Here is a 12770-nt window from a genome sequence, read left to right as displayed (position 1 = left end):
TAACTGAGGCCGACATTTCTTGTTGCTTTAACATTGGCTGTCTGTTGTTTTGTACTGCTCGCGTTTTTTTTTTTACCTTCATGCTAACACAGGATAATAACCACATGCAGTCAGCTTTTATCTGAAAATGGAAAGCCCACAGTTTCTAAAAATACCTCTCAGTTGAATGTGCTGTGTTTGATATTACCTGCAGTGTACTCGTTGCTTGCAGACTCTTTGCAGTCACTATAAAGTCGGGAAAGTTTGAGGATCTGACACAGTGAGATAGAATTATCACACCCCACATTAGCCTTGCCGTGCAACATCTGGATAGTGCAAAAACTACAACTGATACTGAAAGATTGGAGAAGGAGAGAAAGGTTGGGATCTTGACTTGTCAGATCTTTATTTTTACCCCCACACCCAAACACTGGGTTTTCAGACTTTCACTCTCTCATTATCATCACTCCCCCACCCCCTACCCCGTTTGAAGCTCCGATCTTTCTTCCTCCCACACTGTCTGTCTCCTGAGGTTTCTACCTTCCTGACATTGTTTCTTCTTCCTATTTTTTTTCCAGCTCTCACCCACTTGAATGAGAGTGTGGTTATATATATGTTTTTTACTTCTCTTTTTATCTTGTCACTGGCTGCCGGGTTGGCATTTCGTTCTCGTTCCCTCTACTTTTAGCTGCTCCTCTCGGTTTAGCACAGCTGTCACAGCTCTTCTCACTTACTTCCATTCTGCTTTTCATTCAAACACGCACACACGCGCGCACACACACACACACACACGCACACACACACGATGACACACTCTTCCTCCTGTCTTCTCTTCTGCCAACTTCACACTTTTCCTCCCTCCTGTTGGTGTCTTGGGTCACTTCCTTTTTGCACAAGATTGTGCAAACACACCCATACATGTGCGCGCGCGCACACACACACACACACACACACACACACACACACACACACACACACACACACACACACACACACACTCCCTCTCAACTCCCCCTACATATTTGCTTTCTCACACATATTTACCCTCACATTTCCAGCTTTTCGCCACAGACACACACTTTTCCCTCCCCAGCACTCGTGCAATTTTACCCAGTAGCTCTCTCTCTCTCTCTCTCTAACACATTGGTACAGCCTCTCTCTTCTCTCACTCGCCTATCCTCCCTCCCAGATATACACACTCTCTCCCTCTCTCAGTCCTCATCTGCACCTCAGCACAGTAGCGCGCTGCTTTTGTTGCGGCTGCAGTGCAGAGCGCTGAGCAGGGTTCTGCCGGCTCGCCATCACCCTGACCAATCATAAAGAGCAAACAAGAAGCAGAGGCTGGTGAGGAGGGGGAGCCGAAGTCTTCATCTTCCTTCCTCGGAGTCCAAACAGCCCTGTCTTACTGACAGGAGGAGAAGGAAGGTCTGTTTTCACACTGCCCTGACTCAGTTTGTCACCTCCAGCACAAGGAGGAGCAGAGGATGCATGGGAAACTGCAGGAGCTAGAAAGTTCTCTCTCTTCAACTCAGCTGTCCATCGATCAGTAGCAGCTGAGGAAACTTTTTCAAGAAGGAAGAGGAGGGAGGGCGGCGGACGGTCAACGGGTCACAAAGCTCCCCTCGCCCTCATCCTTTTCCTGTCCACGCTGCTTTTATTTTTTGGTTGTGTTTGTCAGGGAGAAAGCGGCACCATCCTTCCAGGGGCTGCTACCCATGTGGCAGGAGGCTCTGTGGACCCATGGACGCTACCTGCTGGAGAAGAGTGATGGGGGCGAGGGAGCCGAGGGGCCCGACAGCCTGGGGGACGGCTGTCCCGGGTTCCAGAGTGAGGTGTGCCTCGAGGTGGAGAAGCCTCAAGACTGGCTGTACGAGTCTTACTACAGGATGAGCCAGCAGCATCCGCTGATCGTGTTCCTGCTGCTGATCGTCATGGGAACGTGCCTCGCACTGCTGGCCGTGTTCTTCGCATCAGGATTGGTGAGTGTGTGTGTATATGTATGGGGGTGAGCGTGTTCATGCAGAAGTAAGTGTCCACACAGCACTTCAGAGGTGTGGTAGTCAAGCCCAGAATTAGAGGTCAGGTAGAGTTGACGCCCAATAATAACGGCAGCATGCCACTACTCTCCTCGCAGGAAATGGAGCAAATACAACAACTCCTCCTGCACGGAAATGTGGGAGATGGCCTGCACACTTTTTTATTTGCCACATTTGGTAAATAAGATTATTTTTAAACATATTACTGTATAAAAAAGTATTCTGTGCCCTGTTTTATTTTCAGTGTGGTTGACAAAATAGTTATAAACTTGAGTGGATTTACATGTTCAAAGTAAAGTTCAATGAGGAATAAAGTAAATAAACAAAATAACGAATTGAAACCCTCCGAAAGAAATGATTCTTGTTAATTTTTTTTTCAATTTTCATAACAAATATATCCTAAAGAAGGTTCTTGTGGTTTTAGCACCTTCTATCAATATGCAAAGTTTGCATTCTCACAGCGGTTCTCTACCATTCTTTCTGATAGCATACAGTTATACGATAAGCGTCTCCAAAAAGCTACTAAGACAATGTACAAGGGGAATCCTTTAGGGGAAAGAAGGTCTCACTTATATTTTAACAATGAAATGTAGAAAATTATTCATGCCCTTCTCAAATAATTTATGGATTGGCTGTACAGCAATCAAACTGTTTTTAGTACCACCGATAACCTATATGCATGTCTCCATTGCCCTAACCCTAACCCCTTTTTTTTTTGTGATGAACTCCAAGTCTGTGAGGTTGGAAAGCTTCTTGCCATCACCTTAATCCCTCAACAGATTCTCTCTCAGATTCAATTTGGCTCTCTGGCTGGGCCACTCCGAAATGTTAATTTTACTTCAAGTCACGAGAAACAGAGGGTTACTTAAAATTTTAATCTGTCATGGGTATGAATAATTTTGAGCCCATGGGACCTAAAAGTGCTCTAAGTAACCTTTTTGTTATTTATTTCATGTTAGAAATGGGTAAGTTGTGACTAAAATCCAGAACACCAATCTGTTGTCTTGCGTTTATCCCGGATCGGGTCCTCGGTAAACAATGCAACAATGCTGCTACTATAATTCTTATCACAGTTGCCTTTAAAACACAGTGAATTTAAAGCTCTGCTTTGTTAAAGTACTGCTTTAATTTAAGCATAACTTTACCTCTCATGGAAAATTAAACAAATATCTGTGCAGCTTTTTCATCCATGAAATATGAATATACGTAGCTCTGAGAGAAAAGTTAGAAAATGCTTCTATAAGCTTCCCTTCTGCAGTTTTTCCTGTTAAATAATCTATCTATCTATCTATCTATCTATCTATCTATCTATCTATCTATCTATCTATCTATCTATCTATCTATCTATCTATCTATCTATCTATCTATCTATCTATCTATCTATCTATCTATCTATCATTATTTATTTTAATAAAGCAGAACAATTATCCCTACTGTTGCTAAGATATTATGTGAGTGATTTTTTTTCAGCTGTAATGTCTGTTACATTTCCTTCTTGATTTATTTTGATTGTAATACAATGACTTATGCAAAACTGAAGAATAAACACCAGCGTTTGGTTTAATTTCAATTCATTTTCTCTGTGTCTGCACCGTAAACATCAGCGTTTTTCAAGAACGAATCAAATAAGAAAATTGACCGTTCTCTAAGCAAGGCGTAAACCCTAGAAGTCTTCTGTCAGCCAGCTGGCTAGCAGTGTGCAGCTACATTTGAGGAAGGGGGCTTTATGCTGTTCGAAGGTTGTGGTCACATTATTTCCCCCAACTATGGAACAGGGACACTGGAAATCCTTGATACCGGGTACCTGACCCTGCCTGTGAACATATCAATGTTAAAACAGATCTGGACGGGAGTCAGACCAGTTTGTCACCCTAGAGCATGATTTAAGAATCCTGTCTCATACTGCTCACAGTCTGTGGCTTTGACTCCGTGTTGCTAGAGTCCTCCGTATGGCAGCACTTGTTCCTCAAGCCTGCATAACTCAGCCACCGGTAGCAATGCTTTCATCCTGGCACACATGCTGGCTTTCAGACTGTGTGCTGACAACAAGCTGTGCAGATTGCCCTCCTCTTTAGCCTATAGGATGTGCTGTCCATGGTTCTTGTCCAGAAATATCACTTTAGATTTATAACGCCACAGGAGAGCTGTACCTTTGTTTATCATAAATGAACTCTAGCTCAGGAAACATCACTATCATATCACCTCGTCATTCTGTCCCTTTTGCTCGGACTGAGTTGGGCAAGAAGGGATTTTGTTCAGTCAGCGCCCTCCTTGAACTTGCTTCAGAAAACGTTGACATTAAACTTATCTCATCGATTGCTTTTACTTCCAAACTCAAAGTTCTTCAGGCTGATTCAATAACATCCACCTGTTTTTTTTCTAGTTTGTTTTCTTCTAACTATGTAACTTTTTCTGTGTCTATTTGTTGCTGCCTCTTGGCCAGAACTCTCTTGAAAATGAGGTTTTTAATCTCGATGGGACCCTATCCTGGTTAAATAAAGGTTAAATGAAAAACAAATGAAACAAAAAAAAAAAGCATTTCTGGATCTTGGTTACATGTTTTGCTGTTTGTGTGGTGTATTAGTTTCAGTGGAAAAAAAAACAGATTTTCATAGTACAGAATAATGTTGCTTTTAATAAAGTCCCACATGATAATCCAATGACAGTGTTATTTCCCGCCGTGGTATTTTAGCACAGAGGTTTCTATGGATGCAGCTTTCAGTGATCTTTGATTCTGGAGATGATACATTTAGCAAAGCCTAGAAAAACATGTGACAATTAATATCACCTGATTGTTTACTTAAGCTGTTTCCAGAAGCTATATTAGCAACACATCCTCTTACTATGAAAAAAGGATAATATTACATTAAAGAGGCAGGTTTAAGCAACCACTGAAGAAAGTGTTTCACGCCCTGATTTCTTCACTAACAGCTGTGGTCTGCAGATTGTATTTCAAGTTCAGACACAAGCAGAAAGGATTTAATGAGCTTCCAGTAATGACTCTATTACTTACAAGCAGCTAAAGGGCAAGCCCAAATGATCCAGACTTTTGGTCAGCAATGTCTCTCCACCAGTTTGCGTCCAGTCTCCACAGCAACCAATTGCTTCCCCTGGCAAAGGCTCGCTGCTATGATAAAATGAAATAAAAAAACAAGGATCTACCATGTAAATGGAAATAACTGTGCTCATTGTAATGACATTTTTTGACGATTGCTGCTAAACGCTGAACAGATCCTCGGGTCTCTGCAGATCTACGTGATTGTTAAAAAAATCCCTGCTCCCTTATAGAATCAGAAGGCTGACCACACCCAACAAACACAGTTACATGTTTTTAAGAGTCTACCAGGTCAGAGTTTGAGGGATTCACCCAGTAGGCAAGGGCTTGATTTAGATTCTGGTGGTGTGATAAACTTCAGTAGAAACATTCACAAGTTTCAAGATACCACGGGATTCCCGCAGACACCGAAAACAAAGCTGTGAAACAGAATCTATGTGCTTTTATAAAGTAGAACATATTCTTTTTTTGCATGCAATGTGTTGTCATTGCATTGTATTTATGGATTGTGAGAGCCATGTTTAGTATGATTAACCAACACACCCCTCATAGTTCGCCAGCGGTAGTTTAAAAACAGTGACTCAACAGTGACCCTGGTGTAAAAGCATAACCCCCCCCTCCCCCCCCACACACACACACACACACCGACACATTTTGAAAAATGACACCAAAGTGGGCAGTGCCAAGAGACAAGGCTAAGTGTGGGGAGGAGCAGTGGTTGTGAAGCGGGGCTGTGGTGAGGACTGGAGAAAATGACATGTTGAAACATGGAGTGACCAGGATGTCCACCTCAAAGGACACATTGGTCCTTTGAGGTGGACAAATTCTCCGCTCCCTTGTCACCAGAGGTTGAGGGAAGCCTTGTGGAGCCCTGAGTGTTATAATAATAATGATAATAATACATTTTATTTAACAGCGCTATTTCTTGACACTCAAGGTCACTTTACAGACAATAAAAAATAAAAATAAAAATTCAGGGAACAGAAAAAATATAGACAAACAGTGCTGGCAAAAGGCGCTGACTCGGTGATGCCTGAAGAGAACTGTATGGGTCCAGTTTCTGAATGGTAAAGTGACGTTAGCAGCATCATTGGGCTAGCGTTCAAAGCAGCAACAAACCCTAAACACTATCGATCAACGCTCCCAATGCTCATGATTCCAACTCCTGAGTCTGACTCGCTGCGGGGCGGGGCAGTGTGTCTGACTGAGATGCTTTTTATACCTGAACGCTGAGCTATGGTGACAAAAGCATATAGCATCTGAGCCAGTAGGAGAATTCAAGTTCAATAGCCACCATTCAACCCTAAGAAGGCAGCCCTAAGACTGTTTTAAGACAAAGTATGCAGAGCTAAATAAAAGTACAATTTATACAGTTTATCTGCAAAAAAAGTTTGATTTTGGGGTAAGTTACACTTTAAGAGTGATTGTTGGCCCTGCATTAGTTTCCACAGTATGACTATATCCTATTAACCTGACAACAGCCAGATGCAGCTCTCGCTCCGCCTGGCTCCACTCACATACATCTGGGACACGGCTCATTGAAAGTGATTTCCCCAACCAAATTTATGGTCTGGCCAATCAGGACGCAGGGCGGGTGTTTCCTGGATGTGACGTAGCGGAGAAGCAACCGTGAGATTCCAACAACAATGACGGCTCGCATCGAGGAAGCAAGCGTTAACATTGATGCTGCTATTTCTTCTGTGTTGTCCAATCTACCTAATGTTTCATTAAAAGAACATCAGAGAACGCCTCTGAAGGCTTTTGTTGGTGGAAACCATGTTTTCGCCCTTCTCCCGACCGGATTTGGCAAGTGGTTAGCCGCTAACGAGCGGTTAGCTGCTAACTGTTAGCGATTAGCGCGAACCATATTAGGAGGCCTGTAGTCCTCAAGGCGGTCGGCCCAGGATCGACTCCGACCCGCGGCGCTTAGCCGCCTTTTTTTTCCCTGCGTCGGTCTCATCAGCGTCACGGGTTAGCTTCGGTGTGAGTGGTTGAAATAGCACGTCGATAAAGATGACAGACAAGTGGCTTATCCAATCATATGCAAGAATTTTTGATAAGCCCCAGCCTTCAATAAAGGCAATTCCTATGGAGATGTCCCAGATGTATGTGAGTGGAGCTAGGCGGAGCGACATGCGTCTGGCTGTTGTCAGGTTAATATCCTATATCAAACAGGAACATTTAGCTTTCTAGTAAGCAAAAGAAATAGTGTTGTAACTTATATTTTAGGCAGTTAACCCACAGTGGGCAGCAACAAGTAGGGGAAGGGCCCACACAGAGTAGGAACATTTATTTGAAACTGTAGCTTTTTAAATCCGTAATATTCTTTGAAAGCCACATCTGCACAATACATGCCTTTCAGGACGTAATCACAGTTGCATAAAAAATATCACTGTGTGAAGTGCTGGTGACCAGTTTCTTTTATTGTATTTATTTATTTTTACAAATTACCTCCATGTTTCAGGACAATAATTAACTCCCAAGAGAAATAAACTGAAACGCAAAGACCTAAGTAATTAGGTATGAAACGATTTGTTTGCAGGAAGGAGATGGATGTAGGAGAAGAAGAGTTGCCAATGCGTAGGTGCGAAAACAAATCGCAAAGGGGCGAATTGACCCAGACCACTGGAAGTAGTCTGGGTTAACAATGCTGTTTTTCAACAGCGTGGAAAGCTCTACATTGTATTACATTAAAACATCTTGTGTACCAAATGACTCGCCATTATCAGCTACTGCACACAGAGTTTTGCTTTTAGCACGGGACTGAACGGGGCAGGGTCTGGTGAGGGGAGGGGCGCTGGTGTCTCCCTTGTGCATGACTATGTGTGGCACCATAAGTGGCTCTGAAGCACTTCGGATTGCAAAGACAGCCTCGCCGAGTGGATCTGGAAAAGCGAGCGGAGAGTTGAGCTCGCAGCTGTGTGGGTGTTGGTGCTTTTGTTGAGTGAAAAGTGTTGTTTGGCGACAAACACTCAACCACAAACACGAGCTATTGTTTCTCGAGTGCTGCTTTTGTGTTTTATGAAATAACCTCACAAAGGAAGGCCCACTCAGAACTGTTGTTGTTGATATCTCAAATTGATTGCTTTTGCTGCTAGATGTTGGAGGACGGGCCGTGGATTTGTTTTGTCATCTCCGCGTGTGCGTCACGGGGTATCAGCGTAGCACCTGGAGAATAATCCTGAATAACCCTGTTATTACATTCGTTTTAGCTATGTAACAAGCTCCTTTTTTGAGAACACTTTCATTCACCTCGCTTTACGTCGATTTAAAGCAAAATGAAGAAATCAGTTAATTCCCCAAGTTTTACCTTTATTTTGTGCTTTTCTCTCACCGTGATCCCTCTCAGTAATCTGCCATCATTCACAAGGAGCTTGCACTCATTTTACCACTCTTTGTTCTTCTGGAATAACAGACAGGCCCGTCTGGGGTGGAGAATTGGTTGTTTGATGAGGTATGCTGCTTATTTAGTACCGCTGGGCGCAGAAGAATAGTAGGAATAAATAGAGGCTGGATCAGGAGTCCGGGGGCCGGGCCGCCGAGGGAGGGGAGGATGTTGTTGTAAGTGTCCTGGCTTTATCAGCGAGCCGGCAGAAATCCGAGCAAAAGCAGCACTAATGCTCCCTAAAATTACTGCGCACTTTTATCTTTCTCCGCAGATCAGGGCACGAGTGAGTGAATGAGGTAGACGCCACCACCCATTGTGTGAGTGCGTACTTGTACTCGTAGCTGAGCGAAAAACATTGTTTTGTGCATTTTACTTGTAAAGTGAGGACTTTGAGGTAAAATTATGACCTTTTTTGATCCTTTTGTTGTCCTCACTTTTTTTGGGGGGCCAGGGGGTTATGTCTAGAATCAAGGTGTCAATTAGGTTTAGGGCTAGGGTCAGGGTTAGGCTGTAGAAAGAACTAAAAATGAATGGAAGTCAATGGGAGTCAAGAGATGGTCCTCAGTAAGTGTTTAAAATACGTGTGTGTGTGTGTGTGTGTGTGTGTGTGTGTGTGTGTGTGTGTGTGTGTGTGTGTGTGTGTGTGTGTGTGTGTGTGTGTGTGTGTGTGTGTGTGTGTGTGTGTGTCCGTCCGTCCTTTGGGGGGAGTTTCTCGAAGGAAGTCTCGCATTTCCTTCATTGGCTTATCTGCACTCTTTGGGGACTTTTTTTTTTTTTTCTGAAATGACATCAAGCGCAAAGTAAGGCTGGTGTATTTTTGCACATGTAAGTACACAATCCCTGCAATTACATGGCAACATGCACACGTAATGGCATCTTAGAACTCAATTTGACAGCCTAATTGAGGTCAGCATAACATCTGATAATGGCGCTCTGCAAATCTAGAATAGTTCCTCTAACTTCTGTGATTGATGACAGAGCTGCTTTCTGCTGACAACTGTGTTGGTTTCTGCCATCTTAGAATCATTTACAACATTTTTTTTTTTTTTTTCAGTTTTACAGTTTGGGTTTTGTGCCAGATTTTGTTTCAGCTCATTGACAGTTTGATAGATACGGTGCAAAGTCTGGTTCTATGGTGATGGATCTCTTCCTATATGGGGGGAATGAGCTGAAAGGAACGGATGCTGTGACATTTCTGACAGAGTGTGGTCAAGCTTGCAGTCACCACTGATAAAAGAAATTTATAGCTCTGCAAATCTGCACAAATTAATGAATTTTAATAACGTAGGTTTGCCTGAACTTTGACAAATGAAAACCTATTAAAAACAGGTACGTGTACATATTGATAGGTAAGCACATTAACTTAAACAGTTTAAACTAATCCTTTGTTTGTTATTTACTGAAGGTTGGGTTCACATATTCCAATCTTGAAAGATTTCCAAATTTTAAAGGTGAAGTTCTGTTAAAACATTAGAAACAGTTACCTTACCTGAAGTCAATAACTCTCCTTGGATCTTTGTTTAGTGTATGGAAATCGAAGTTGGTGGCGCTCCAATAGTCTTTCTGTGTAAAATACTCAGACCAGAACATGCAAAGCGTTTGGGATCACTACTAAACGGACAAGTAATGCAGAATAAAAAGGAATAAAATAGCAACAAGAAAAAGAATACAATATATTTTGCATTACTTAATTTTGATATAAGCTATTTAAGATGACTGCAAATGACCAGCTTCTCTGGATTTATGTGCATATATAAACTATTAATAACTTTTTTTTTTCATTTTAATGAAATCATGAACTATACCTTTAAATAAAAAAAAGTGATTTATCCAACCAGCTACCTTCCCAGCTATAGTGTGAAAGGGTCGTCTTAGCATCTGTATCTTTAAGAGGACACCTGTGACTTCATAGCCGTCCAGACATCTTGGCAATTTTCTTGAAGTAGTACTATAAAAATGCAAATGTATCATCCACTGGCAAAAAAGAAAGGACCACTATGCCATTATTCCTAATAGCCAGCAAAAGGGTTGTGAACGTCTGGAGAATTCAACTTCTTTCCTTAAGACTTTCTGAAGAACTTTATTAGGAAGTAGCTTGCTCTTCATTACATTTGGCAATGAAACATTTTAATTTTTTAATTAGTGCCCTGTTTAAAGGAAGCTTGACAGCACAGTAAGGCACCTTTTGGGAGAACGTATGTTCCGAGCGAAAAGCAGCTATTTAGTGAGAAAGACTAGTTTGGGGTATTCCTGTCCTTACTACACCTGGATAGATGGCTAATTTTTTTCTATGGGACCTGATCCGGGTCCCATAGATCTGTGGGCGGGGCTCAAAAGGTATGTGTGAGAAACTCGACTGATAATCCTGAGTCAAATAGTCAGGAGGAATTACAGGTAAATCACAGCAAACTATCTGGAGATGGTTGCAGAAGTTTACCGAAACTGACCAGTGACATCAAGGTTCAATGGAAACTCTACCAAATGCTAAGGAACGGTTTTATAAATGTTGTAATTTGAACAAGAAAGCAAATGGTTGTTATTCTAACATTTAGCTATTAGTAATAATTTGTTAAAAAACAGTTTACGCATGTTTTTTGCAACAAAACTAAGCAGAATACTCATGGCCGTGGAGGAATGTCATTTTCCCTACAAAAACCAGGTTCTCTGTCAGAGAGGTTTAATGTGAGCCGTAAAATAGTCAAAATAACTCTGTTTTACAGTCCCTTGGTTCCCAGCAGGGTGTCCTTTAGATTTCGAGCGGTTTCGGGAGAACTCGTTAGCGTTTCGCTCTGCTCTGCAAACGGAGGCGTTGAGGGAAAGCTTGTTGATTATTGATGAATTCCATAACCAGGAGGAAGACAGATTGAGGAAATCTGCCACCAGCTCTGCTTCATCAGGCGCAATAAATATTCAACAGGGACCCAACATGGAAAGTAGGGAGAGCGCGTACACTGCTGCGGTTTCATCACATCCTCCTGCGCCAACTGCCTCCTTTCCCCTCAACTTCTGACACAACGAAATGTGTGTATTTTTTGTCCGATGGCTGCTGAATCTGTGCTTTACTTCATCTCCGTGTGGCTTTGTGCCGCTGCTACGTCCTCCTGTCCGCCCTTTTCCTTTCCCTATAATAGCTGGATGAAGCAGGCTGGCTTAAAAAAAGGCATTGATTGTTCTGGGTTACAATGCCGTACAATGTGGCAGGCAGACACAACCCCCCCTCCCTTGACGGCATGTCGAGGGAAACGGCATTAAACGTCATGGGTCGAGGGTGGTTTTAAGCGGATTAGAGGGACACAATCGGAAATATGCAAAGTGCAGATGCTTCGTTTTTTTGTGTGTTTTTTTCCCCCCACCAAATGAGTGAAAAGCTCTCCCAGTAAAAGGCAGCGAGAAATCCGCCCTATCTCTCCACGACACGGCCGTGAATGTATGCGTGCTTCGAAAATCCGATTTGATGCAAAAAGGAATGTCCTTGTCGGTGAAATCTTCCTGTGGGATGCGTAGAGCATTTGGTGTTGCTTACATTCCTGTCAGGATCCAATCTGGGCTCCCGTCTCCTCACTGTAAAGCTGCTGTGGCGTCAGCAGCGACACCCCCAGGGATTCCTTCCCAGACTGTGACTCATATCACGTCTTCTGCACCGGTGCTGCTACATTAGTCCTCGGCAAACTGCCTCCGTCTTATTTCCTATTTAAGACCAACGCAGCCCTCGAAAAACGCCGAAGTCGGAAAAGGGTCGACGCAGATTCAAGCCGCAAGTCTGGGACACCCCGCTCCCACTGCTGGCAACCCTGATGAGGGCGAAATCAAACGCATTTCAATACCAAATCTGATTTTCATTTTACTTTAAAATGACATGTAATCACAGAGCGGCCTTCTAATTTTAGCGCCTGGGCCTGTCAGCGTAATCATGACTTGGAATAAGTTAAATTGCTTTCTGTGGGCGTCCTGGCCTGTGAGAGTGCGACTGATGTGCGCGTGGAGGCTCCGTGCCTTCCCGTTTTGCATTCGCTCCGTAATTTACATATTCTGAAGAGGGCACAAAGACTAGGAGAGGACTCTTTTTGTACGTCGTCGTCCGTTTTATCGTTTACCTGGATGCCGGTGTGTGGTTTCCAGATCACAAAGGAGACAGCTGGAGGGTTTTTTAAGTCACTTTCTGTAGGCTTGCATGCAGCACCAGCAGATTTCTAGTACCTCGAGCAGATTAATAGGGAGCACATTGTGGAGCTGAGCAGATAAATGGCAGCACACATTGGCAGCATCAGGCGCATGTGAAAAAATAAAAGGCTGTGGAAAAAAGTATTTGCAC

General features: G+C 43.0%; 1 protein-coding gene across 3 annotated transcripts in view; it reads left to right on the top strand.

Moving 5' to 3' along the window:
• Nucleotides 1–1026: 1026 nt before the first annotated feature.
• adcy2b (adenylate cyclase 2b (brain)) overlaps nt 1027–12770 on the top strand; it is a 79344-nt gene continuing 67600 nt past the window's right edge. For 2 of the 3 annotated variants that reach the window (XM_036129674.1, XM_036129672.1), the window contains exon 1: nt 1028–1958. In XM_036129674.1, the coding sequence (XP_035985567.1) occupies nt 1695–1958 (264 nt within the window). In that variant the 5' untranslated portion in view covers nt 1028–1694. Of the gene's footprint in view, nt 1959–12770 lie in introns of all 3 variants that reach the window. The other variant, XM_036129673.1, reaches the window with a different exon arrangement.

This window comes from Fundulus heteroclitus, unplaced genomic scaffold (genome assembly GCF_011125445.2).
Source record: "Fundulus heteroclitus isolate FHET01 unplaced genomic scaffold, MU-UCD_Fhet_4.1 scaffold_2.2, whole genome shotgun sequence".
Classification (NCBI taxonomy): domain Eukaryota; kingdom Metazoa; phylum Chordata; class Actinopteri; order Cyprinodontiformes; family Fundulidae; genus Fundulus; species Fundulus heteroclitus.
The sequence above is the reverse complement of the archived record's forward strand: the minus strand, read 5'-3'. Positions and strand labels throughout refer to the sequence as shown.